The sequence below is a fragment of the Saimiri boliviensis genome, chromosome 15 (assembly GCF_048565385.1).
Source record: "Saimiri boliviensis isolate mSaiBol1 chromosome 15, mSaiBol1.pri, whole genome shotgun sequence".
Lineage (NCBI taxonomy): Eukaryota > Metazoa > Chordata > Mammalia > Primates > Cebidae > Saimiri > Saimiri boliviensis.
Window position 1 is genome coordinate 69344433 of NC_133463.1, and position 26059 is coordinate 69370491.

A 26059-nucleotide genomic window follows, 5' to 3' on the forward strand; every position below is an offset into this window, starting at 1 on the left:
GGGCTTTATAACTTGTGTTTCAGCCAGTCATGGTGGCTCATACCTATAATCCTAGCACTTTGGGAGGCCAAGGCGGGCAGATTACCTGAGGTCAGGAGTTTGAGACCGGCCTGGCCAGCATGGTGAAACCCCATTTCTACTAAAAACACAAAAAATTAGCTGGTATAATGGTGGGTGCCTGTAGTCCCAGCTATGTGGGAGGCTGAGGCAGGGGAATCACTTGAACCCAGGAGGCAGAGGTTGCAGTGAGCCAAGATGACACCACTGCACTAGAGCCTGGGCAACCGAATGAGACCCCGTCTCAAAAATAATTAATAAATAAATAAATAAATAAATATCAATCTTGGGTTTCATTTATGAAACAATTTTTTTCTTTTTTAAAAAATGTTTTTACTGCTACTATCTGCCAGATGCTTGTTCTTGATATTAATTAGAATAAGGTGGACAGGCCCTTTCTCAGGAAACCCTTGTGGTACTTAAATTCTATTGCTTTGTGTGATCTTCAGTCAGCATCTTAGCTTAAACCAGGCGTCCCCAAACTTTTTACATGGGGGGCCAGTTCACTGTACCTCAGACCATTGGAGGGCCGCCACATACTGTGCTCCTCTCACTGACCACCAATGAAAGAGGTGCCCCTTCCTGAAGTGTGGCTAGGGGCCGGATAAATGGCCTCAGGGGGCCGCATGTGGCCCGCGGACTGTAGTTTGGGGATGCCTGGTTAAACAAATTATCTCTCTATGTGTCTATGATTAGCCTCAGAATGTAAATTAATGGTTCTTGGAGTAAAGCTTCTTTTATTAATAATTAAGCTAGATTAGGAAAAGACAAGATAGGATTGTGAGGGAATTATGATGTTCACTAATCTTATGACTGGGAAATATTTCTTCAAAGAGGAATTTGCAAAGGTAGAAACATGATTTCCACTTGTTGAGGAGGACCTACTGAAAAGATTGAATCAAGAGTTTTAAACTCAGGCCAGGTAGAGTGGCTCACACCTGTAATCCCAGCACTTTAGATGGCTGAGGTAGGTAAATCACTTGAGGTCAGGAGTTCGAGACCAGCCTAACCAACATGGTGAAACCCTGTCTCTACTAAAACTATGCAAAAAATCAGCCAGGCATAGTGGCATGTGCCTGTAATCCCAGGTACTTGGGAGGCTGAGGCAGGAGAGTCGCTTGAACCAGGAAGGCAGAGGTTGCAGGGAGCCAAGATCATGCCACTGCACTCCAGCCTAGGCAACAGAGTAAGACTATCTTTAAAAAAAAAAAAAAAAAAAAAAAAAGACGTTGAAACTGAGATTTGAAATGTTATTTTTCATTTATATTCTGGAGATGTTATGATAGCCTGAACAGATCATCCACAAGTCTCTCAGAGTCTATCTAATGATTAGTGTATGGGTGAGAACAAGTTATCAGCACCTGAGTGTATTACGAATGCATTATAAACAACTGACAAATTTATTTTGTAGGGAGTTATAGTTTATGTGATTTAGAAATACTTATTTTCATATTTGTTGCAAATGTCTAGTCAATATCAGGATGTCTCAAAAATGTGGCGATTTCAGCTAATGGGTCCCACCACATTTATATTAGGCTACAAATAATACATTGAACTGCATTTGACATCCCTAAAATGCTGAGAAAGCTGTAAGTGGGACCCAGTCTTGGATACTCACATTACAGCCTTGTCTACCTTTTTAACTGTGCAGTCTGGTCACATCTTTTGGAGTATGAAGTCTTATGTATGCAAGGAGGAAGAATTAGGATTTAATGTTGAGAAAATTAAAAATATTTTTTATATTTCATCATTATTTTCTATTGCTAAATATTTTTATTTTAAATTTCTAATGTTTAACTACATAAAATATATTGACTTTTAAAAGATTATTGCTATAATAATAAAAATAAACATATTTCTTTTAACTTTTCTTATTTTGTTCCTAACATATTAGGTTGGTATAAAAGTAATTGCGGTTTCAGACCACGAATTTTAAATCATTGTAACTAGGCTCAAACACATCTTTATTAATAAAAATAGAAACCACTGGCCGGGTGCTGTGGCTCACGCCTGTAATCCCAGCACTTTGGGAGGCTGAGGCGGGCAGATCTCGAGATCAGGAGATTGAGACCATCCTGGCTAACGTGGTGAAACCCTGTCTCTACTTAAAATACAAAAAATTAGCCAGGTTTGGTGGTATGTGCCTGTAGTCCCAGCTACTCGGGAAGCTAAAGCAGGAGAATCACTTGAACCCGGGAGGTGGAGGTTGCAGTGAGCCAAGATTGTGCCACTGTATTCCAGCCTAGGCAACAAAGAGAGATTCTGTCTCAAAAAAATAAAAAATAAAAAATAGAAACCATTACAATCAACACATTTTGCCAATAAGAATTAAGTTTGTTAATTCCTATAGTATAAAAATCCATGCTTTGGAAATTGACAAACCCTTGGAAAGCATTTTCTGCATCCTGCCTTGCCTGTGGGAGCATTTTCCCTGCAAAAAGTTGTTGAGATGCTTGAGGAAGTGATAGTCAGTTGATGAGAGGTCAGGTGAATATGACAGATGATGCAAAATTTTGTGGCCTAATTCATTCATCTTTTGAAGCATTGCTTCTGTGGCATGTGGTCGGGTGTTGTCATGGATAACAATGGACCCTTTCTGTTGACCAGTGCCGGCTACGTGTGTTGCAGTTTTCCGTGCATTTCATCAATTTGCTGAGCATACTTCTGAGATGTAATGGTTTTGCCAGGATTCAAAAAGCTGTTGTGGATCAGAATGGCAGCAGACTATGTAACAGTGACCATGACCTTTTTTTGTAGTGTAAGTTTGGCTTTGGGAAGTGCTTCGGAGCTTCTTCTCAGTCCAACCACTGAGCAGTCGTTGCTGGTTGTCATATTAAAATCCACTTTTCATCACACAATCTGATCGAGAAATGGTTGGTTGTTGCATAGAATAAGAAGATGACACTTCGAAAATGTCAATTTTTAAAATTTTTGCTCAGCTCATGAGGCACCTACTTATTGAGCTTTTTTTTTTTTTTTTTTTTTTGATGTGGGGTCTTACTCTGTTGCCCAGGCTGGAGTGCAGTGGTGCCATTTGGGCTCACTGCAACCCCTCCGTCCCGGGTTCGAGCAATTCTTCTGCCTCAGTCTCCCAAATATCTGGGACTACAGGCATGTGCCACCATGTCCAGCTAATTTTTGTATCTTTAGTAAAGACAGGGTTTTACCATATTGGCCAGGCTGGTCTCAAACTCCTGACCTCAGGTGATCCGCCTGCCTCGGCCTCCCAAAGTGCTGAGATTACAGGTATGAGCCATCATGCTCCTGCCTTATCAAGCTTTTTCACCTTTCTAATTTGATTCAAATGCCAAACAACCATAGAATGGCCGACGGAGAGTTTTTCTGAAACTTGTTTTGTGACTATAAGAGGATCTGCTTCAATGATTGCTCTCAACTGGTCATTGTCAACTTCCAATAGCTGGCCACTATATCACTCATCTTCAGGGCTGTTGTCTCCTTTGCAAAACTTTTTGAACCACCACTACACTGTATGTTCTTTAGCAATTCCTGGGCCAAGTGCACTGATGTTGCGAGTTGTCTCCACTGCTTTATGACCCATTTTGAACTCAAATAAGAAAATTACTCACATTTGTTTTTTGTCTAACATAATTTCCATAGTCTAAAATAAACATAAACAGCAAGTAATAAGTCATTGGCAAGAAAACATAAAGCGAGAAATGCACATTAAAATAATGTATAACATAACCGCATTTATTTAAGAATGTATTCCAAATCAAATAGCAAATTCCATATGGTTGGTGCAAAAACTGCAATTACATTTGCATCAACCATAATATTTGTTTTTATATCTGTGAATTAAGTAAAAATAATAAATAGCAATAAAACTACCATATTAAAGTATTGGTGATCACATAGTTCATATAACCAGTCCATTGATACAGGACAGTTAAAAGTGATTTTGCACTAGGTTTAAGATCTTTGGCAAATGCCTTGCCTAAATTTTCCCAAAGTTTTAAAATGAAATTAATGAAATTTACTGAGATGTGCTGATTGATATAGCTGCCTTTCTAGAATAACAGGAAGAATATAGCTTTCAGAACTGTGGTTGTGTTATTCAGCCCTTAATCAAACTGAGAATTTACCTAAATAAAATATGGTGATTTTGTTGAACCAATATTCGTCTGTATCCCCAGCCCTGGCAATCTAAAGATAAATAAGCTGAGTTTGCTCATAAATCAGTCAGAAGTTGCTGTATGTTTTCTAGCATATAATTAATTGTCTTCTCTGCAGTTTTTACCTAGTAGTACTAAATTTCTTGTTTCCAGGAACAAAGTTTCTAAATTGCCTTAAAGTGTATTTTAATTTCAAAGCCAGAACAATAATCCATCTAGTCAAATAGTTATAAGATGATGGCTGAATATAACAAAATATTTTGATGTTAGAACTCAGCCTTACACTGTTTTGTATATATACAAAGAAATTACATCCACAATCTGAACTTGAAGCAAATACTGTGAATTTTTGAGAGATGTTTGAATGCCTTTCACAGTTTTTGTTTATCTGCATTTTGGCTTCTGTTTTGCTTTGTTTTGACAGAGGGTGGGCCACTGTTCTTACTTTTTAATTTTTATAGTACAGTTATTGGGAGAGGACATTACTAAATGCATGTTAAATAGGTGAAATATGAGTAGAAAATTGTCAATTGGCACTATTCAAGTTATAAGATGATGGTTGAATATAACAAAATATTTTGTTATATTCAAATGCATCTCAGTGTGCAATCAGTAAAAATATGGTCTGTTTTATCCAGGTTGGTGCTCTTTTTGTATTGCCATGTACCGTTAGTAACATACTTGTTCCGCCTCCCAACCAACTCAGTTCAAGAAAGTGGAAGGAATATATAGCTAAAAAGCCTAAGACAATCAGTGGTAAGTATTACATGTTTTGGTCATTTTAACGATGCAGCATAGTTAATGTGTTTATCAAATCTGAAGTAAAGATAACATGTTTATATGAGATAACAATATTTCATATGATTGCTATGGAATACAAGGAATCCACATCATTTTAAGATTTTTAATTGCAACTTATATGAAGTATCTCTAACCATATTCATTTAAAATGCTAGTGATCCAGAGGCAGAACTCTTGGTTCATTAGATAGCTAATTATATTGAACATGGGTTTCTTAGAGACATTTCAGGAATCAAATTTATGAAAAGAGTGGTTCATTTATTAAATGGTACACTAAAAAAAAAAAAACCATGATAATTTTTTGAAGAAATTAGAAGTTACTTATTTATTTATTTAGAGATGGAGTCTTGCTTTGTCACCCAGGCTGGAATGCAGTGGCACGATCTTGGCTCACTATAACCTCCATCTCCCGGGTTCGAGTGATTCTCCTGCCTCAGCCTCCTGAGTAGCTGGGATTACATGCACCACCACACCCAGCTAATTTTTGTAATTTTGGTCAAGACAGGGTTTCACCACGTTGGCCAGGCTGGTCTCGAACTCCTGACCTCAAGTGATCTGCCCCTGTCTACCACCCAAAGTGCTAAGGTTACGGGAATGGGCCACTGCTCCTGACCTGAAATTTTTTATTTAACAGTTTAGCTATATGTTGTACAGTATTCCAAGTATTGTATTTTAGAAGTATTGATTCATTTAATTTTTGTAATAACCCCATATACTTATTTTTATCCCCATTTTACAGATGAGGAAATTGGGGCTTAGAGCAGTGACAGAGCTATTAATTGGCAGAACCTATGGCTCTGTCACTTCTCCAAGGATTTGAACCTGTGCTCTGTACTCTTTACCAGTACACTGTGTTTCCACTCTTCTCTAGTGGAGACCCTAATATTTCATGAGGTGTTTGTGACTTAGGATGTTAAAATTACTTTCCCAAAGTTACATTGGTGAAGTGTATTCCTTCATACTTTTGCTTTGATGTGTGTGTGTTTTTTAAATTGAACAAAAATTTGTTTACTTTTTTTTTAGCTTATAGTTTTTGTGATGGGACTACGAACTGTAATTGAAACATGTGTACCAGAACTATTATGAAAAAATCTGTAGAAATACGCCACAGGGCCCTTGAATTTTGAGGAATACAATTTTAAAATCAGTAGCTTATACAGTACAGATTTCCTATTTCTCCATATAGGAAATAGGAGAGATACTGAATTCTATTTTAGCAAATGTTGAGTTTGAAATTCAGGTAAGATACCTATGTGGAAATTTAAATGTAGAGTTTGAAATTTAGATATAGATCTCTAGATAATAGTCAGGCCTGGACATTTAGATTTTGAGTTTGCCAGCAGTTTTGTTTATCTGTTGTGTAGTAAACCACCCCAAAATGTAGTGGCTTGAAAGAGCAAACACTTTACTTGCTTATAGTTTTGCAGTCTGAGCTGCCCTCAGCAGAATATTCTACTGATCTCACTGGTCGTTACTGATGTGGGTACTTTGAACTTTAAGATCATTTGGAGTCTGGGTTTGCCGGAGCGGGCTGGCATTCTGTGTGTCCCTTTGGTCTCAGAGCCTTTTCCTTTCCACGTGATCTCCTCACATGTCTCCTGCTAATTAGCTGGAATCTTTCCATGGTGGCTCAGGACAAACGCATAGAAGTTGAAGCTTCCAGGACTTTTTAGGGCTTAATCCCCGGACTAGCCCTGTCTTACTTCTGTTACATTCCATTATTTAGAGCTAGTTGCAAGAATAGTCCAAATTCAAGGGGAGGTGCCCATCCAAAGGTGTAAATAATAGGAAGCCACCAATGTAAAAAGTCTACCATAGCTGTCTACAGGTAATAGTTAGGAATGGTTGAAAACAACACATAGAGAACATGGCTAGAGAAGAGAGCCAAGGATAGGGTCTTTAGAAATACAGTCATCCTTCAGTATCCACTGGGGATTGGTTCAGGACCCCTGTAGATAACAGAATTCCTAGATGCTCAAACCCCTTACATAAAATGGAGTAGGAGTTGCATATAACCTGTGCACATTCTCCTTATACTTTATATCATCTCTAGATTACTTATAATGCCTGATACAATGTAAATGCTATGTAAATACTTGTTATATTGGTTTTTTTAGATTTGTATTCTTGTTGATAATTTGTTATTTTAAATAATTTTTTGGAATATTTTCAATTTGCGTTTGGTTGAATCCACAATGTGAAACCCATAGATGTAGAGGGCAAATTGTGCCTGCATGTAAGGTACAGTGGAGGGAAAGTTAGGAAATGATATAGTAAATGGTCTTTGGAAGACCCTATCAAGTTACCGTTAGCATCAGCATTAAAAGACTGCCTATATAATAGGGCATGGTGCAAAGTGGTGGGAAATAAAGAAGCATCAAGTGGAGTTTTTACGCTTGAGGAAGTAGATTAATGGTCCTTTTCTTTGTGAAATTTATACTCAAGTGAGGAATGTACTAGGAAAATAGCTATAAGTCTATTTAGCCAACATTGTGAAGGAAAAATGAAAGGTAATTCCAGAGTATATGACCTAACATAGCCTTAAGAGCTCAAGAAAGGTTTTCTATATGAGGAGACATTATTACTATAACTTACTGCACAATACTGGTACATGAACAAGCACAGCTTTTAACCCTTCTCATCTGACAGGGAACAAATATGTATTTGGTAATTTTCACACTTGCTAAAACAAAATCAGAAATAGATTTTCTGAGTGACAATATAGTCCATTTTACTTATTCTATGTGTAATCATGGAATAATACTGATCCATTTCTCAGCTTTACAAATGTCCAAAATTGATTTGACATATTTAATTAGACATATGCAATCAGTTAATCATAATATTAATATCTCCTCAGTAAAATTGAGTATATGCTGGCAGCCCATTCATTATTTATTTTTTTCTTGTAACTTTCTCCAACTTTAAACAACCATTATGCTGGAACTTCTGATTTTAAGGTAATTTACTCTTAGGTGTGGGGTGTTTTTTTTTTCTTTTCATGATTTCCATTGTAATTTTAAGAAAATACCATGTGGCTTGATTTGATTTTTTTTTAATTATCACCTCTTGAAATTTGAGCATTAATATTGGTAACTTGTGAGTAATAATAAGACACAGATCACATGATAATCTTTAAAGCCAGATTGTTGATTACTGATTAGGCTGGATCATTAAGGGCTGATTAAGCTGACACTTTACAGTATTTAAAAAAACTCTTAGAAGTAGAAATAAAATTAAACTGGACAGTTATTATTCAGTTCTATTCTACCCATAATTTTTTCTGTAGGAGAAATTCTTATCCATTGATGGAAGTTTTTTTCAAAAAATAGAGAAGCTGAGTTTTAACTAATGTAAAAGCTTCAATAACTCACATGTGGAAAACTTCCTATCCCTTCCTAGCATCACTAACAATAGTGTTTCTCACTATCCGAAATCATATAGCGACTCAGATCATTCTCCTACACCATGACTCTGTTTCTCCATAATCTACTGAATTATGCTCAACTGTTCTCCATTGTTGCCACATGTGTTCCATAATCTTCATTCTAACTTTGTACTATTTCCTAAAAGTATTCCCTGATTTTATTCCTCTGTGATTTTATTAATTGTTCATTCATCTAGTCAGTCAGTCATACCTTTTATTCATTTATTTGAATATGCAGCAGATATTGTTTGTCAGGCATAGTACTGTTATCTTGGGATTAGTGATCCATGAGATAGACTTAAGTCTTCCTTTCATGGAATTTACACCGTATGATAGAAAATAGATATTCAGAAGATATTATAACATTGTATTTAGTAGCAACTGACTAGAAAAAATCCCCAAGACATACTGAATGAAAAAAGCAAGACATGCAATGGTTATGTTATTATTAATGCTAAAAACAACTTTGTGTAGATAGAGCATTTATACGTATTTGTATGCATTAAGTATCCACTTTTTCAGCAGATATTTTTATTGAGCACCTACAATATATTAGGTGCTGTTTTACATGCTGGACCAGCAGTAAATAGAACAAAATCCTTGCCCTAATGGAGCTTACTTTATGGTAGAGGTAAAAGGTTTAGTTCTTCCCCCAGATAGCCATATGACTGGCTCCTAATTTTTTCAGGTCTTTACTCCAAAATCATTTTTCTCATTTAGGATCTTCTTTGCCAGCCCATCTAAAGTTGCAAACAGACCATTCTCCTGACCTCTTCTTCATCTTCCTAGTTCTATCTTTTTACCTTAGTACTCATGCTGTCTAATATACTAAATGTGTGTGTGTCTCATACTTAACAGTTACTCAAAAATATTTATTAAATAATGAGTGAAGTATGTACTTTTAGGTAGTCATAGCTGCTTTCTAGACAAATAAAGACTTTGAATGGATTCTACTTATGTATGAACCAAATTTTGTGCTCCAGTTTTTATCAGTTTCCTAGGTTTCATTCTTTGATGAAATAATATATGTATGTACTAATTTAAACCATATGATAATGCTGTTTTTGTATATCAAAAATTGTTACATATCAGCAATTTCATATAGTTTGAACTAAAATGGACAAAAAATGCCCAATTTGAAGTATGGTTTAATTATAATAGCAAATAAATATCTTTTAAAAATGATATTCAGTAAAATACCCAGAAATTATTATGTTACAGGAAAAATGCAAAAGCCCTGTATGAATAAAAGCAGTTAAGTCAACATTATTACATTTCAAAAGAAAAATGTCCATATGTAAATTTTTTACTGAGATGACAGATGTATAGCGAAAAATGTCTGACTCACCATATTTACAGAGATATTTCATGAAATTGTCAAAAAATTAAATAATGGTCTGCCACCTAAACAAATCATAAATAACAAAAAAAATTTATCTCCCAATATTGAAAGCCTACTATGTGCCATATGGTATGCATTCATAACCTTCTCCAAACAATACTGAGAAGTAGGTTTTTAAAAAACCTTTATATTCTGTTTGAGAAAAATAAGGTAATCAAGGAAACCAAGAACCTTATCTAATGTCTCAGGGTGAAATTAAAATTTCCACTTAATTTTGAATGTATCTAAAGATGTGCATGACTTCTTTTGTCATATCATGTATACTTTTGTTGAAAATAATTTTTAAAACTTGGTCTTTTTGGCCTTCGATAAAATTCAACACCCCTTGGTGCTAAAAATGCTTAATAAACTAGGTATTCATGGAACATATCTCAAAATATTAAGAGCTATTTATGACGAACCCATAGCCAATATCATGCTGAATGGGCAAAAGCTGGAACCATTCCCTTTGAAATCTGGCACAAGACAAGGATGCCCTCTTTCGCCACTGCTGTTTGACATAGTATTGGAAGTTCTGGCCAGGACAATCAGGCAAGAGAAAGAAATAAAGTATATTCAGATAGGAAGAGAGGAAGTCAGAGTGTCTCTGTTTGCAGATGACATGATTGTATAGTTAGAAAACCTCATTGTCTCAGCCCAACATCTACTTAAGGCAATAAGCAACTTCAGCAAAGTCTCAGGATACAAAATCAATGTGCAAAAATCACAAGCATTTCTATACACCAATAATAAACAAACAGCCAAATCATGAGTGAACTCCCATTCACAATGGCTACATAGAGAATAAAGTACCTAGGAATACAACTTTCAAGGGATGTAAAGGACCTCTTCAAGAGCTGCAAATCACTGCTCAAGGAAATAAGAGAGGACACAAACAATGGAAAGACATTCCATGCTCATGGTTAGGAAGAATCAGTATTCTGAAAATGACCATACTGCCCAAAGTAATTGATAGATTCAATGCTATCCCCATCAAGCTACCATTGACTTTCTTCACAGAATTAGAAAACACTATTTTACATTTCATGTGGAACCAAAAAAGAGCCCATATAGCCAAGATAATCCTAAGCAAAATGAACAAAGCTGGTGGCATCATACTACCTGACTTCAAACTATATTACAAAGCTACAGTAACCAAAACAGCATAGTACTGGTACCAAAACTGATATATAGAATGGAACAGAACAGAGGCCTCAAATAATGCCACACATCTACAACCATCTGATCTTTGACAAACCTGACAAAAACAAGCAATGGGGAAAGGATTCCCTATTTAATAAGTGGCTTCAGGAAACTGGTTAGCCACATGCAGAAAACTGAAACTGGACTCCTTCCTTCACCTTATACAAAAAAATTGAACTCAAGATGGATGAAAGACTTAAATGTTAAGACCTAAAACCATAAAATCCCTAGAAAAAAACCTAGGCAATACCATTCAGGACATAGGCATGGGCAAAGACTTCATGACTAAAACACCAAAAGCAATTGCAACAAAAGCCAAAATTGACAAATGGGATCTAATTAAGAGCTTCTGCACAGCAAAAGAAATTATCAGAGTGAACAGGCAACTGACAGAACGGGAGAAATTTTTTGCAATCTATCCATCTGACAAAGAGCTAATATCCAGAATCTACAAAGAACAGGGACTTAAACAAATTTACAAGAAAAAAAAAAAAAAAAAACAACCACATCAAAACATAAGCCACGATTATAAACAGACACTTCTCAAAAGAAGACATTTATGTGGCCAACAAACGTATGAAAAAAAGCTCATCATCACTGGTCATTAGAGAAATGCAAATCAAAACCACAATGAGATACCATCTCACACCAGTTAGAATGGCAATCATTAAAAAGTCAGGAATCAACAGATGCTGGAGAGGATATGGAGAAATAGGAATGCTTTTACACTGCTTATGGGAGTGTAATTTAGTTCCACCATTGTGGAAGACAGTGTGGAGATTCCTCAAGGATCTAGAACCAGAAATACCATTTTACCCAGCAGTCCCATTACTGGGCATATACTCAAAGGATTATAAATCATTCTACTATAAAGCCACATGCACATGTATGTTTATTGCAGCACCATTCACAATATCAGAGACTTGGAACCAACCCAGATGCCCATCAGTGATAGAGTGGATAAAGAAAATGTGGCACATATATGCCATGGAATACTATACAGCCTTTAAAAAGCATGAGTTCATGTCCTTTACAGGGACATGGATAAAGCTGGAAACCATCATTCTCAGCAAACTGACACAGGAAAAGAAAACCAACCATCACATATTCTCACTCACAAATGGGAGTTGAACAGTGAGAACACTTGGACACAGGGAGGGGAACACCATACACTGGGACCTCTTGGGGTTTGGAGTGCTAGAGGAGGGATAGCATTAGGAGAAATACCTAATGTAGATGATGGGTTGATGGGTACAGCAAACCACTATGGCATGTGTATACCTATGTAACAAACCTGCACATTCTGTACATGGATCCCAGGTCTCAAAGTATAATAATAATTTTAAAAATTTAGTCTTCTATTTTATGTCTTGATATTTGTGGAAATCATTTATTCTCATTTAGCAGAATAATAGTATCTGACAGTTTTATAATTCTAGATATTTGATAATTTTAAAAGTCTAAATTCCACTATTGTCTCATATTTTTACAATTGGAATTCTTTTGAAAAGTAACATGCTTAAAGGTACTCTTGGAGAAAATTATATCTGATTGTTTTGTTGACAAATAAGTCTTGTAATAAAAATATTTTTAGTGGGACTAGACTAATGAGGACTGCTAAAATGTTTTGAAATGATGAAGCATGTGCCTTCTACACATTAAAATCACCATGGTGAAAGTGTTTCAAAATAGTAGGCTGACATCAACAGTGGATTGGATAAAGAAAATACGGGCCAGGCACGGCGGCTCACGCTGAGATCACTCCACTGCCCTCCAGCCTAGCACCTGGTGATGGAGTAACACTCTGTCTCGAAAATACGAGCCAGGCATGGTGGCTCACGCCTGTAATCCTAACACTTTGGGAGGCCGAGGCGGGTGAATCACGAGGTCAAGAGATTGAGACCATCCTGGCCAACATGGTGAAACCCCGTCTCTACTAAAAATACAAAAATTAGCTGGGTGTGGTGGCACGTGCCTGTAGTCCCAACTACTCAGGAGGCTGAGGCAGGAGAATTGCTTGAACCCGGGAAGCAGAGGTTTCAGTGAGCTGAGATCGCTCCACTGCACTCCAGCCTAGCACCTGGTGATGGAGTAACACTCTGTCTCAAAAAAAAAAAAGAAAAAGAAAATATGGTACATATATACCATGGACTACTACTCAGCCAAAAAAAAGATGGTACATGTATATTATGGAATACTATGCAGCCATGAAAAACATGTCGCATAAACACCATGGAATAATATGAAGCCAGAAAAAGATGATACATATATACCTTGGAATGCTGTGCAGCCATAAGAAATGTACATATACACCATGGAATACTGTGCAGCCATGTCTTTGCAACAGCATGGATGCAGCTGGAGGCCATTATCCTAAACAAACTAAGCAGAAACAGAAAGCCAAATATTACATGTTCTCACAAATGGAGGCTAAACACTGGGTGTACAGAAATACAAAGTTGGGAACGGTAGACACTGGGGACTCCAAAGGAGAGAAGGTGGAAAGAGGGCAAAGGCAGAAAAACTTTCTCTTGGGTCCTGTGTTCACTATCTGAGTGACAGGGTTAATAGAAGCACAAACCTCAACATCCCACAATACACCCTTATAACCTGCATATGTGCCTCCTGAATCTACACTCAAAGTTAAAAAAAAAAAAAAAATTGGGCTGAAACAGACAAGATTAAAATAGTACAGTGTAAGTGATCTATAAATTTCATCTTGAGAAATAAAGGACTGATAAGGATTTTGAAAGAAATTTTAGTGATGGAGACAAAGTATTCTTTTAGTCAACAAATATTTTTCTGTGTCTGCTGTGTGCAAGGCATTACTCTGGTGCTAGAAATATAGTAGTGAACCTTTCAACTTGACTACCAACCTTTATTGTACACTTAACTTTATACTCATTATTTTCAAGCACATATGGAACATTCTTCAGGACAGACCCATATACATGCTAGCCCATTAAATGAATCTCAGTAAATTTAAAAGGATAGAAACAATACACACGATATCCTCCAATTTCAATGGAATTAGGTTAGAAATCAACAACAGAAAGAAAACTGAGAGATCTCTCAACTATTTGGAAATTAACACACTTCCAAGTAACCTATAGGTCAAAGAAGAAATCAAAAAGGAGATTAGAAAATAATTTTAACTGAATGAAAATAAAAACAAAACATATAAAATGTATGGAACACAGCTAAAGCAGTACTAAGAATATCTGAAATGCTTATCTTAGTATGGAAGATCAATCAATTGCTTAAGTATCAACCTCAGTAAGCAAGAAGACCTAACCTAAATGAGAAGAAAAAAAAATAGACCAGAAATTAATGATTAAAATATTGAGGAATATATCTACCAAAAGAAGTATAAGATATGTACACTGAAAACCCCAAAATGTTACTGAGAGTAAATAAGATAAAAGTAAATGGAGAGATATACCATATTTGGAGTTTGGAAAACTCATCATTATTACGATAGAACTCTCCAAATTCAGGCCAGGGCCTATTAGAATTCCAGCAGGACTTTCTACAGAAATTGACAAACTGATCCTAAATTTCTGTGGAACTGCAAAGCACCTAGAAAGGCCAGAACAATTTTGAAAAGGAAAAACAACATTTGAGAACTTACACTACCTATTTCATGACTTCTTATAAAGCCACAGCTATCAAGACATTGTGGTATTGGGCTAAGAATACACAGATCCATGGAACAGAATAGAGACAAATGCTAGTGGGAAAAGGACAGTCTCAACACACTACTGGAAGAATTGGATATCTAAATGTAAAAATTATGTATATATATGTATTTGGACTTTATGTGAAAATTTAGACTTTAGGTGAAATTGAGAAATCTTGTGTTTTTATAATTTTCCCAGTAGTGTGGCTTCATACACCTATTCAACAATACTATCACTTTAAAAAATAATTCAAGAGCTGAAACTACAAAGCTTTTGTGAGATAACAGATACACAACAAAAGCACGATTTATAAAAAGGAAACAAATCTATAAATTAGAATTCACCAAGGTTCAAAATCCTTACTTTTTGATAAGCAGTATTAAGAAAATTTAAAAACGAGCTACTCAGAGAAAATACTTCCAATCATATATTTAACAATGGACAGATATATTTGAAAATTTCTTGCAATTTTATGTATAATAAAACAATCCAATTAATAAGTGAGTGAAGTGCTTGAGTAGACATTTCACCAAAGAAGATACATGAATGGCTAGTAAACTCCATGAAAAGATGCCCAACATCATTAGTCTTTTGGAAGATGCAATTACAACCAAAATGTGATTCTACAACACATTCATTAGAATGGCTGCAATTGAAAACAGTGACCATCAAGTGTTGATGAGGATGTGGAGAAGCTGCACATCTCACACATTATTGCTGGGCACATAAGATGCCACAGCTACTAAGCAAAACAGTTTGAGAGTTAAACTTGCACTTGACTGTGCAACTCAGCGCTTTTGCTCCTATTTACCCAGGAGAAATGAGAACGTATGTTTACACAAAGGCTTATACTCGAGTGTTTATAAAAGTGTTCATTAATAGCCAACACTTGGAAACTACGCAAATAATCCATCAACTGGTGAATAGATAAAATTTTTTTGCCTATAATGGAATACTGAGCAATGAGAAGGCATGAAAATTTGGGGTGTACCTGAAAAACAAGTTTATAAATAGAATCAGACGATTATTTATTGTAAGATCATATGTATGAAATTTCTATAAAAGGCAGAAGAGAGAAAACAGATGAATGGTTGTCTGAGTCCATGGGTAGAAGGCAGATTGACTGCAAAGGCGTGATAGGAACTTCTCAGAACTGGATCATAGTGATGGATGCACAGTTGTTTACATTTCTCGAAATTCGTTAGACTTTAATATATACGTACATAATGTAAATACATGTGTAATTTTACATCATGGAAGGTTTTAATTTTTTGTAAGAATCACTTTTTTGTAAGAATCATTTAGGTCCTTCAACGTAAATGCAGAGTTTTGTTTCTCTGTCTAATGAATCTTAACGCCAGGTGCACATTAGAATCATTCTGACAGTTATTTAAAGTTACTTAAAGAATCACTTTTTTCTAAGAATCATTTAGGTCCTTCAACCTAAATGCAGAGTTTTGTTTCTCTCTCTAGTTCAATGATTCTTAACACCAGCTGCTAATTAAAATCACCTTGACGTCAAGCTGAGCTCCACCTGAGAATAATCCAACCCAAATCTCTTGGGTAGACCCAGGGTGACAGTGGTTTGTTAGAGCTTCCTCAGTGGTTCAAATGTATATCCAAGATTGAGAACCTCTGTCCTAGGTGGTGCTTTCCCCAACACTAGGTGCAAATCACTGTTACTGAAGAATCCTTCAGATGCTTTGAGGTAGAAAAAAAATTGAAAATCAGACTTTAGGTCTTTAATTCCTTATCTAGAAAATGAGGATACTAATACTTATTATGCCTAAAATGTGTTTGATTAAATTGGTAATGAAGGTACACACTTTCTAAACTCTGCAGTAGCTTTTTGTTACTCTGTCCAATCTTATATGCTTCTGTGTCTGGAACAATAAGCCATTGCTGTTCATTCTGAATGGCTTCTCTATTCATTGTAGCTTTCAAATTGTGTATTTTATTATATTGTAATTGAGAGGAAATGTATTTAATTATGATCCTAATATTACTTAATTGTTTAAAATAGTCATGGTGAAATTGATAAATCTTGTGTTTTTACAATTTCCGCAGTAGTGAGGCAGGCTTCATACACCTATTCAACAATATTATCATTTTAAAAATCATTTTAGATTATTTTAAAAATTGAACCACAGGCATTTTCTTAAACAATTTCAGTGGCAGCCCAGTTTCATGCTAAATTGTTCAAAGCTTACTCTGATGAATACAGTGGGGTATCAAGCTAGGTAATACATTATTGAAGATGCTTTATAAATATGAAGTAATTAGGTTGATTTTTTTTTTCTTATGCCTCCTCAGCTGGCACTAAGGGGTTTCAAAAGTTGAATCTAGAATTAAACAATGATCTCATTGTTGAAAAGAGTGTAGCCACCTAAGATGCCTTCATTGGAAACTAGATTTTGTTTTATTGTTTCATTTTTGGAATTATTATTAAAATAATTGGTTATATTATTTTGCCATTTCTTAATGAACATATATAATTATCAGTAAGTCAGAATATTCACTTACTCAGAATATCCTGTTTCCCCCAGTAGTCCTGGGATATTTTTTTTCTTCTATCATGTGGAATATTATTTATCCTTTGATTATTATGATTCTGTTTCCATATTGTTTAACTGTTTTTAAAAAAGAGTGTTACAGGGTTTTAAGAACCACTAAGAAACTTATTGACAAAGAATATAACTTGATTGTTATTACATAAGAATTTTTTTGCTAATACTAATAAAGACATAAGACTTTATTGTGGTCTATATGCTATACGTAAACTTTGATGCAACTAATGGATACTTAGTAGTTTCTACTTCTTCCATTTTATCTTTATAGTATATCCAAAATGTATATATATATGCTTTCAGTGAAAAAGGGACATACAAGCCAACACCTTCTTATCAAATGATATTATAAATAAACGTAACAGTTGAAAATAGACTTTTTTTTTGTAATCACTTTCCTTTATTACATTAGGAAGAGTGATGAGGCTGGAATAACTATGCTAATTGTAAGTCTGTTACTCTCTGTGGTATTTACATAAAAGTTATTTAATAAGTCTTCAATTAACAACTGCCAAATCTGGAGCAACATTTTTGAAATGACTGCAAAGTCATTATGGCTAGGGGAGTTCTTTACAGTAAGTATTTTTGTTTTGAGGAAAATAAGATTGTTGTAATTACAAGCTTCAGTGATTAAGATGCAAATAAAGGTGATGGGATTTTAAACAAATGTGGAAAGAATGTCATAAATTGAAGATATATATATGTAAATTGAATCAGCAAGCAGCTAAAATGGTAAATGAATTAAAGTTACTGTATCTTTTGGCAAACCTTAATTTCAAATAAAACTGGTAACAACAAGTGTTTTTCCTTTCTAATAACCTTCATTTAAATTCATTTTCTGAAACTGCAGTTTATGAACAGAATTAATGGCACTCTAACTTTAGGCTCCAACTTACTCACAATCTTTTTCAGATAAAATCAGTTTCTTTGGGAAGAACTTAGGGCCTTCTGTTTTAAGGTCTCTTCCCCTGGGCAAAATCTCTGAGCCACTACTTTGGTAGCTGGGGCAGCATGTAGCTTCTGGTCTTTTTTTTTTTTTAAAGAGAGTCTCACACCAAGTTAGAATGTAGTTGTACAATCTCGGCCCACTGAAACCTTTGCCTCCTGGGTTCATGTGATTCTCCTGCCTCAGCCTCCAGAGTAGCTGGAACTACAGGCGTGTGCCACCACACCTGGCTAATTTTTCATATTTTTAGTAGAGGCGGGGTTTCACCATGTTAGCCAGGATAGTTTCGTTCTCCTCACCTCTTGACCTGCCCGCCTTGGCCTCCCAAAGTGCTGGGATTACAGGCGTGAGCCACTTTGCCAGGCCTGGTCTTCATATACCTCTTCCAGTATAGAAACTCTGCCCTGTGAGTGTGCTGAGATAAGGACATTTGGGTCCCTGTTTTCTTAGCTTGCCTATCCTGGAGTAGAATCTCTACCTTATGAATAAAGGCTAGGTGGAGAAAGGAAATCCCTGAATTCTCACCGTATGCATCAGGAATTTAGTCTCTTCACCTCAGAATGAGAGGATGAGGCATGCTGACATCTTGCTCCTTCTGTGAGATGCTGTAACCCTTGATTGGGAGCGGAGGGAAGAGGGAGACCCATTTTCTTGGCCATAGCCGCTTTGGTTGGAGTTTCTGTCCATATGCTTTGGGAATGCGTTGGAAAGGAGCAGGTTGCAGCTGAAGTGCTGTGGACTCTTAAAAACTAAGCCACAAACTGCTTGTTCACAACCCATTCCCAACTCCGATGGATAGAAGCTCCAGTCTATCCAACCTGCTTCTTCCCAACCCTAATCTTAGTGTATTTTCCTGAATAAATGTTTCTTCATGTGGTATATACCCTTAGGATCATTTCACCAGTTGTGCTTGTATTGCTGGGGAGTGGGTTCGCAGGCTCTCACCCTGCAGTCCTGATAGCCCCTAAAATAAACTTAAAGGAAATAGAGACATAGGTAACTTTTTAAAGAGGTAAGCATTCACTTTGATTCCCTGATAATCAGTCAACCCGTAACGTAACTCTGCCTTGTATATCTTCAAGCCAAAGATACTTTGTTTTACCCTCTCCAGAGAATAAGCCTCTAATCTTCGGACAGTCATTTGCCTGAAAAGAATAAGGGATCAGGAGGCCTGTTTCTCAAGTTGACTTTCAAACTGTCTTCCTATTCCAGCTTCATGTTGCTTCCCGTGCTCTGGGGTCACCATTCCAGAGCCTCTTGAGAACGCTTGTGTAAATTGTGTTGCTTTGGGGGTTTCTCTGCTGTTTTTCTCAGCTTCCTTAGCAGGAAAGAGATTGAAGTCTGTTACCAATTGTTCATATGCTTTTCTACTTTCAGATTTTAGTTGTCTCTTCCAAATGCTAGTTCTTATATGTTGATGCTATTTTTAGGATTTCTTTATTCTCATTTAGTGGAATTTCAGGAGATAGTGAATATAAATGTTTATGTTCAACTCACCATCTTCCACAAAAAGGATTCTACTTCCATTTTTAATCTCAAAGGCGTCACAGTTTTTCTTCAACCTTCACCATAACCCTCACTTGATTTGCTTTTAAAATATACTGGAAGCTATCTTAACTGACCTTCACATAACTGGCATGCCAGATTAATGAATGCTGTCCATTCCTTCTGTAAAATGCATTACGGATGCATACTGCAAGAAGCAAAAAGCTATTCCCAAGTATAGCTGTACACTTCTACTCCCACCAATTATGTTGTGTGTGTTTGCAGGAGTCAGTTTATTTTTCTTTAAAGAAATGGAAGCTGTAAATAGTATACATTATTGATGTGTTATTTAAGAAATATACTGTGGAACTCTAGTAAGTCAGATCAAAAGTTGAAGAATGAGTAGTCATAGTTTTAATTTAAACTAAAAGATTTATGCTTTGTATTTGTTTGTTATGATTTTTTGCTTTAACAGCTTTCTCAATTAAATGAACAATTACTAGCCCTGAATGTATTAACAGCTTGTTTTAAAATAATATAGAAATGTCATTATAAACTGTGGACCAAATGTATGGTTCTGTTGTGTTGTGTGCTGACTTTTCATAATACTTAACAAGATAATTGTTTTTGTTCAGTTCCAGATGTTGAAGTGAAAGGGGAGTATTCTAGCTATTATCTCTTGTTACAAGGTAATGGCAATAGAAGATGTAAAGCCACACTGATTCACTCAGCCAACCAGATCAATGGCTCATTTGCACTCAGTTTAATTCATGGAAAGATGAAAACAAAGACAGAGGAAACAAAATTGAGTAAGTGTTACTTTAGATAGAAAAACATGTTTACATTTGTTTGTGTGTGTAGTCAGCATATGTGGTTTTAAGTAGAAGAAATATTAGAAATATAATGAACTATTTTCCCCAAACTCCATTCTCTTTCATTAATTTACCTTTTATTTAAAAAATGTGTGACATATTTTTATAATTTAGTGTGCAGAGAGCAAATTTCTTTTACAATATACCTAGTAAAATTTAGTATATCAGCCTTCAATTGTAAAAATGAAATTTTTATAGTGTTTTCCACTTTAAATACATATTATTTTGCTATAGTTCTCATTCTCATTTATATCATCTCAAGCCACATGTTCTGTTTTATTGCCCATCTTTCCGTCTTCTTCCTAGGCTTTATTATATAGGTTATCTATTGTTGCTTAACAAACTACCCCAAATTTAGCTTAAAAATAGCAGTTTATTGTTATCTCTCATTATCCTGTGGGTTGAATGGGCTCAGCTGGATGTTTCTATTTTGAGGTCCTACATATGATTACAGTCACATACAACTAGGGCTCCAGTTGTTTGAAGATTCCACAGGGCTTGATGTCTAAGATAGCTTCTTCACACCCATGTTTGGTGCCTGGGCAAGGATGTTTGGAACAGTTGAGGGCTGCTTTTCTCTCCACAGGCCCTTTCGTTATAGCTAGCTTGGGCTTCCTCACAACGTCATGGTCTTAGGATAGGCAGACTTCTTTTTTTTTTTTTTTAGATGGAGAGTTGCTCTGTTGCCAGGCTGAAGTGCAATGGCATAATCTCGGCTCACTGCAACCTCCACTTCCCAGGTTCAAGCAATTCTTCTGCCTCAGCCTCCTGAGTAGCTGGGACTACAAGTGCGTGCCACCACACCCAGCTAATTTTTGCATTTTTAGTAGAGACAGAGTTTCACCATGTTGGCCAGGATGGTCTTGATCTCTTGACCTCATGATCTGCCCGTGTTGGCCTCCCAAAGTACTGGGATTACAGGCGTGAGCCATCATGCCTGGTCTAGGCTGACCTCTTATATGGTCGCTGACTTAGAGCAATTGTTCTATGAAGCTACAAGGCTTTCTATGTTCTAGCTGGAAGTCATTCAGTGTTGCGTTTACCTTACCTTATTTGTTACATAGTGTGAAGCTACCACAGTGTGGAGAATAGGGAAGATCATCACTATGCCAACCACCAGGAACAGGAGTCTAAATACATCTTTCTGCTGTCCCCTAGGCTACTGTTTAGGTCCACCATGTACTGGTTACCAATTTGTCCTGGTCTAGTATGTCAGAACACACTCCCATACGAGTTATGTGAAGTGGGTTTATTACTTACAGACAGACAGCAAGGAGCAGAAGAAGCCTCGGATCTGTTGTGAGCCAGACCCCAAGGCTCAGGAAAGCTTCCCAGGGCAGATGGAGTCTTGACTGCAGGTGTGCCATTTGCACCACAGCTAAGGAATCCCAAAAGGCAGCCTGGCCTGGCTTCTATATTTCAGGGGCCGTGTGACTCACTGGGCAAAGCTTTGAAGGCCATCCTGATTTTAGGGGACAGAGAAAAAAAGCCCAAGCTATCCTGGGCAGTTCCTCCCTATTTCAAGATAGTGTATTTCCAGTACATTCTACAGTTATTCTGAGTACTATGGGCATGAAGAAAGGGGAGAGAAGCATAGCTAAGGCTATGATGGGACCATGCAGCACATTTGTCTACGTTGGATTCATTGCAGAAGGGACTGCACAGAAAAAAATAACAGGAGGTGTGATTCATTTAGTGGCTTTTGGGGTATCTTTAGAGACTAGCTACCATTTCCTGTCTGTGATTTCTGATTGGGTAGAAGAAATTGTGATTCAGGGAATTCTACTTTGCTATCTAAATTCCCTTAATTTAAGAATCAGGTCAGTATTTAAAATGCAAAATAATTGTGTATGCTTATTTTCTGCTGCTTAATTATTATTACTTTGAAACATGTAAGATCAAGAGAGGTGAGAGATGGACTTTTATTTGTTGTTAAATCACTGCTATAACACATTTCCCAGGAACTGAGTACTAATTATTGGCAGAGGGCATCTTTAATGTTGACCTTTTTTTTTATTTGTTATTTCTCAGGTTTTCCTTTTGACTTATTGTCACTTCCACATTTTTCTGCGGTGCAGATTGTACAGAGAGAGAAACAGTTAGCTAATGTTCAAGTTTTAGCTTTGAAAGAATGCCTAAGTAAGTAACAATTTGTATATTTCATCCCACTCTGAAAATGTTGACTTGTTCAGACATAAGCTTTATTTGCACAATTTTTCTCATATAGTTGATCTTTTAGTCATGCTACTTATTTATAGAACTATTTTTGATAGTGATAATATAGAGTAGAAGAGATTTTTCACTAGATTCAGAATATTTCTATTATTTGTACATCACTGTTAACATTTGTAAAAATATTTTGTCAGGCAAATTTTGTATTTCAAAATTTGTTTTTAATTGTATGCTAGAAAAGATATTTAAGTTTTATTTTCCTATTTAATGTAGAACTCTTGATAAAATATTATTTTATGTATTTTTGGTAGCAGAAGTTAAACACTATGAATAGGAAAAAATACAAGTCTTAGGCAAATTAATATGTTACTTTGAGCATTGATTCTTAGAGCTTAATAATGATCATCAGTAATAAGAACATTTCATGTACTGAGTGACATTGGCATTATAGATTTTTCTTATTCAAAAAGGTGTCATAATTTCACATTTTTCTGCTATTACAGTTAATTTGGTTATTAGTTTTAATTCTTAATATAAATTTTAAGCATTCGTTTATTACCTAATTGAACTTATTTAATGTTATGTAATTTCTAAGAAATTGATTCAAATTGCATGTAGAAAAAAATGATATTAGAATTATATATAGCATATATTATAAAATGAGAACTACTGTCTATCATTCTTTCTTAAAAAAATATTTAAAAATTGTGATTTTGGTAGCCTGCCTATTCAATAGAAGATAATTTTTATTTTTTTGGTTCCAGTGTCTTGCATTGGAGTACAAGATAATTTTAGAATACTTGGTCTCAATTATTCATGTAAACATTACAAACTTTTTCAATTGTAAAAATCCAAGGTAATTGTGTAGTCTTGAGCTCCTCTAACTGTTGACTTTTTTTAACCAAGATAACAGTGTTTGCTCAAGGAAAGTGTAATTAGAAAGGCAAATCATTTTTAATAAAGGGTGGTATGTGCTGTAACAAACAAACACACAGACACACATACACACACATATTTACTGAAATACCAGTATTGTTATGGCTGTAAAATGTTTATTTCAGACATCAGCCAGCTGTATTATTCATTTTTTAACTTCGCTCTATTCCTGCCAAAAACCCATCAGGCCCAGATTTTCTTGCCATAAGCCTCTTGCAGCTTTTTATGACTCAGTTCCTTCAATATCTCCACTCTCTCATCTACACCTTTGTTCCTCACCTTTTCAAATAAAAAAAACTATCAGAACAGGAGACCAGGGACCTTTAGAGTAAAGCTGGTACATCTCTTCTTTGTGAAAGGAGGAGACTTAACCCCAGTAGGTTCATCCCTCCTGGTTGTGTGGGAAGGAAAATATGGCAGCTATAACTAGGTTGCTGCCTAGAAGCATGAGTGAAAAGTTCAACAGAGTTGGTGTGAGAAAGCAGGAGAGGGTACAGAAATGCTAAAAAAAAAAAAAAAAAAAAAAAAAAAAAAAGCACATCTGTAGGGATGCCACTACTAGTTGGGAACCTGAAACTCAGGAAGACCTTAGAGCTAGAGACACTAGCTCTGGGTATGTCCATGAAATGGCCAATTTGCAATGTGAAGCATTAAATCTTTATTCAGATTAATGATCCAATTAATCTATTTATGATGAAAATGCTTACTGAACAAATCTCTTCTCTACCCAGAGAGTTAATACTGGATTAAAAACTTGTGGACAAAGATGCATCTATTTAGAATGCCTGTGTCTCCAAAGGCAGAGGCAAAAGAAAGTTTCCAATGAAAGCATATCTTAAGCATCTACTTCAGTGATTTCCAAATAAGTGAAATGTGAATAGAAAAGTATTTAAACTAATGCAGTTAATTTATTTGTACATGATGAAAACTAAAGAATGTCATGGGAACAAGTGTCTTTGAAAAATCAGTTGTTCAGTATCCATCCAGAGATTATAGTGTTTATAGAAAAACCAAACTTGTTCAAAAAGATTTCCTCAAATTATCAGCAAAATATAGGGTAGACTTACTCTCTTTCCTCTATTTCTCTAACACTAAATTAGAAAGAATAGCTAGAAAAATTTACACAAAAATGTACTCACTAATAACACTATTGAGGCACTTTGTTTTTTAAAATAACAAAAATGAAATAAAATTTATTAGGGCTTAATTTTTATTTTTAGTAATTTTATTTTAAGAATTATGTCTAATACTATTTCATTAGAATCATATTTAAAATTTATATGCTTGTGATTTATACTTTACCAGATTTGTTGATAATTTATAACTGTTTTATTTGGAAATATTGAAAATCTTATTTCACTGATTTTTCACAAAAAAGCTTAAGAATGCTGAACAATTTTTAAATAAAAGCTTGTTCAGCATGATGCAAGATAAGTATGGAAACAGCACTATTATCATTGTGATCCAGTATTGCAGTCTCTACTCTGAGCTTCCTACATCTTTGTTAAATTCATAAAACCCAGTGCAAAGCTGATGCTTGACCTGCTGATTCCTTTGGATGTTCTGCTTCTACATTTTTCTTTAATAAATCCTGTTATTACTAGTTTTTTTAGGAAAATAGCATTCTGGTACTGACTCATTTTTAGAACTTAGTCCAATATTTTTCTCTCAAATATTCATCTGCCACTTCTATGCAAACTTACTTGTGTGGAGATTATGTTTTGCCCAATAATCCTGCTCATAACTCGTAAATTTTATCTATTTTCTCTCTCCATTTCTTAATCATTAAGGTCAATATGGATTCTTACTCTGTTCTTCAAATCGTAATATAATTGGCAGGTTTGATAAGTATAGGTCAGGTTCAGGTTCAGATTTGAGAGTGTGTGTGTGTGTGTGTGTGTGTATGTGTGTGGGGTGTGTGTGTGTGTGTGGTGTGTGTGTTTGTATATATATATATGTATATATACACATATATATATATGCATTTTTTTTTTTAAGACAGAGTTTTGCTCTGTTGTCCAGGCTGGAGTGCAGTGGCACGATCTTGGCTCACTGCAACATCCACCTCCTGATTCAAGCAATTCTTGTGCCTCAGCCTCCTGAATAGCTAGGATTACAGGAATACCACCATGCCTGGCTAATTTTTGTATTTTTAGTAGAGATGAGGTTTCTCCATGTTGGCCAGGCTGGTCTCGAATTTGAGTATATTTTTAACATCAATAAAAACATAGGGCTAATTTCTGAAGCACTTTAGTCTGTGCATCTTTTAGATAAAAGCAAACCATCGATAACTTTCTGTTTTAGAATGGCTCCCAGCAGACTGCAGAAAAAGACAATGAGGCTTATGATTTTCTCACTAAGAGGATGCAATTGAAGCAGAATATATTACAGCTCTCATT

At 35.6% G+C, this 26059-nt stretch overlaps 1 protein-coding gene across 2 annotated transcripts in view; it reads left to right on the forward strand.

The window, feature by feature from the left end:
* MTBP (MDM2 binding protein) overlaps window positions 1–26059 on the forward strand; it is a 73772-nt gene that overhangs the window by 20952 nt on the left and 26761 nt on the right. For both annotated transcript variants that reach the window (XM_003933099.3, XM_074387088.1), the window contains 3 exons: window positions 4829–4946; window positions 20316–20489; window positions 22584–22691. In XM_003933099.3, coding sequence (XP_003933148.2) covers window positions 4829–4946; window positions 20316–20489; window positions 22584–22691 — 400 coding nt within the window. The remainder of the gene's footprint in view (window positions 1–4828; window positions 4947–20315; window positions 20490–22583; window positions 22692–26059) is intronic.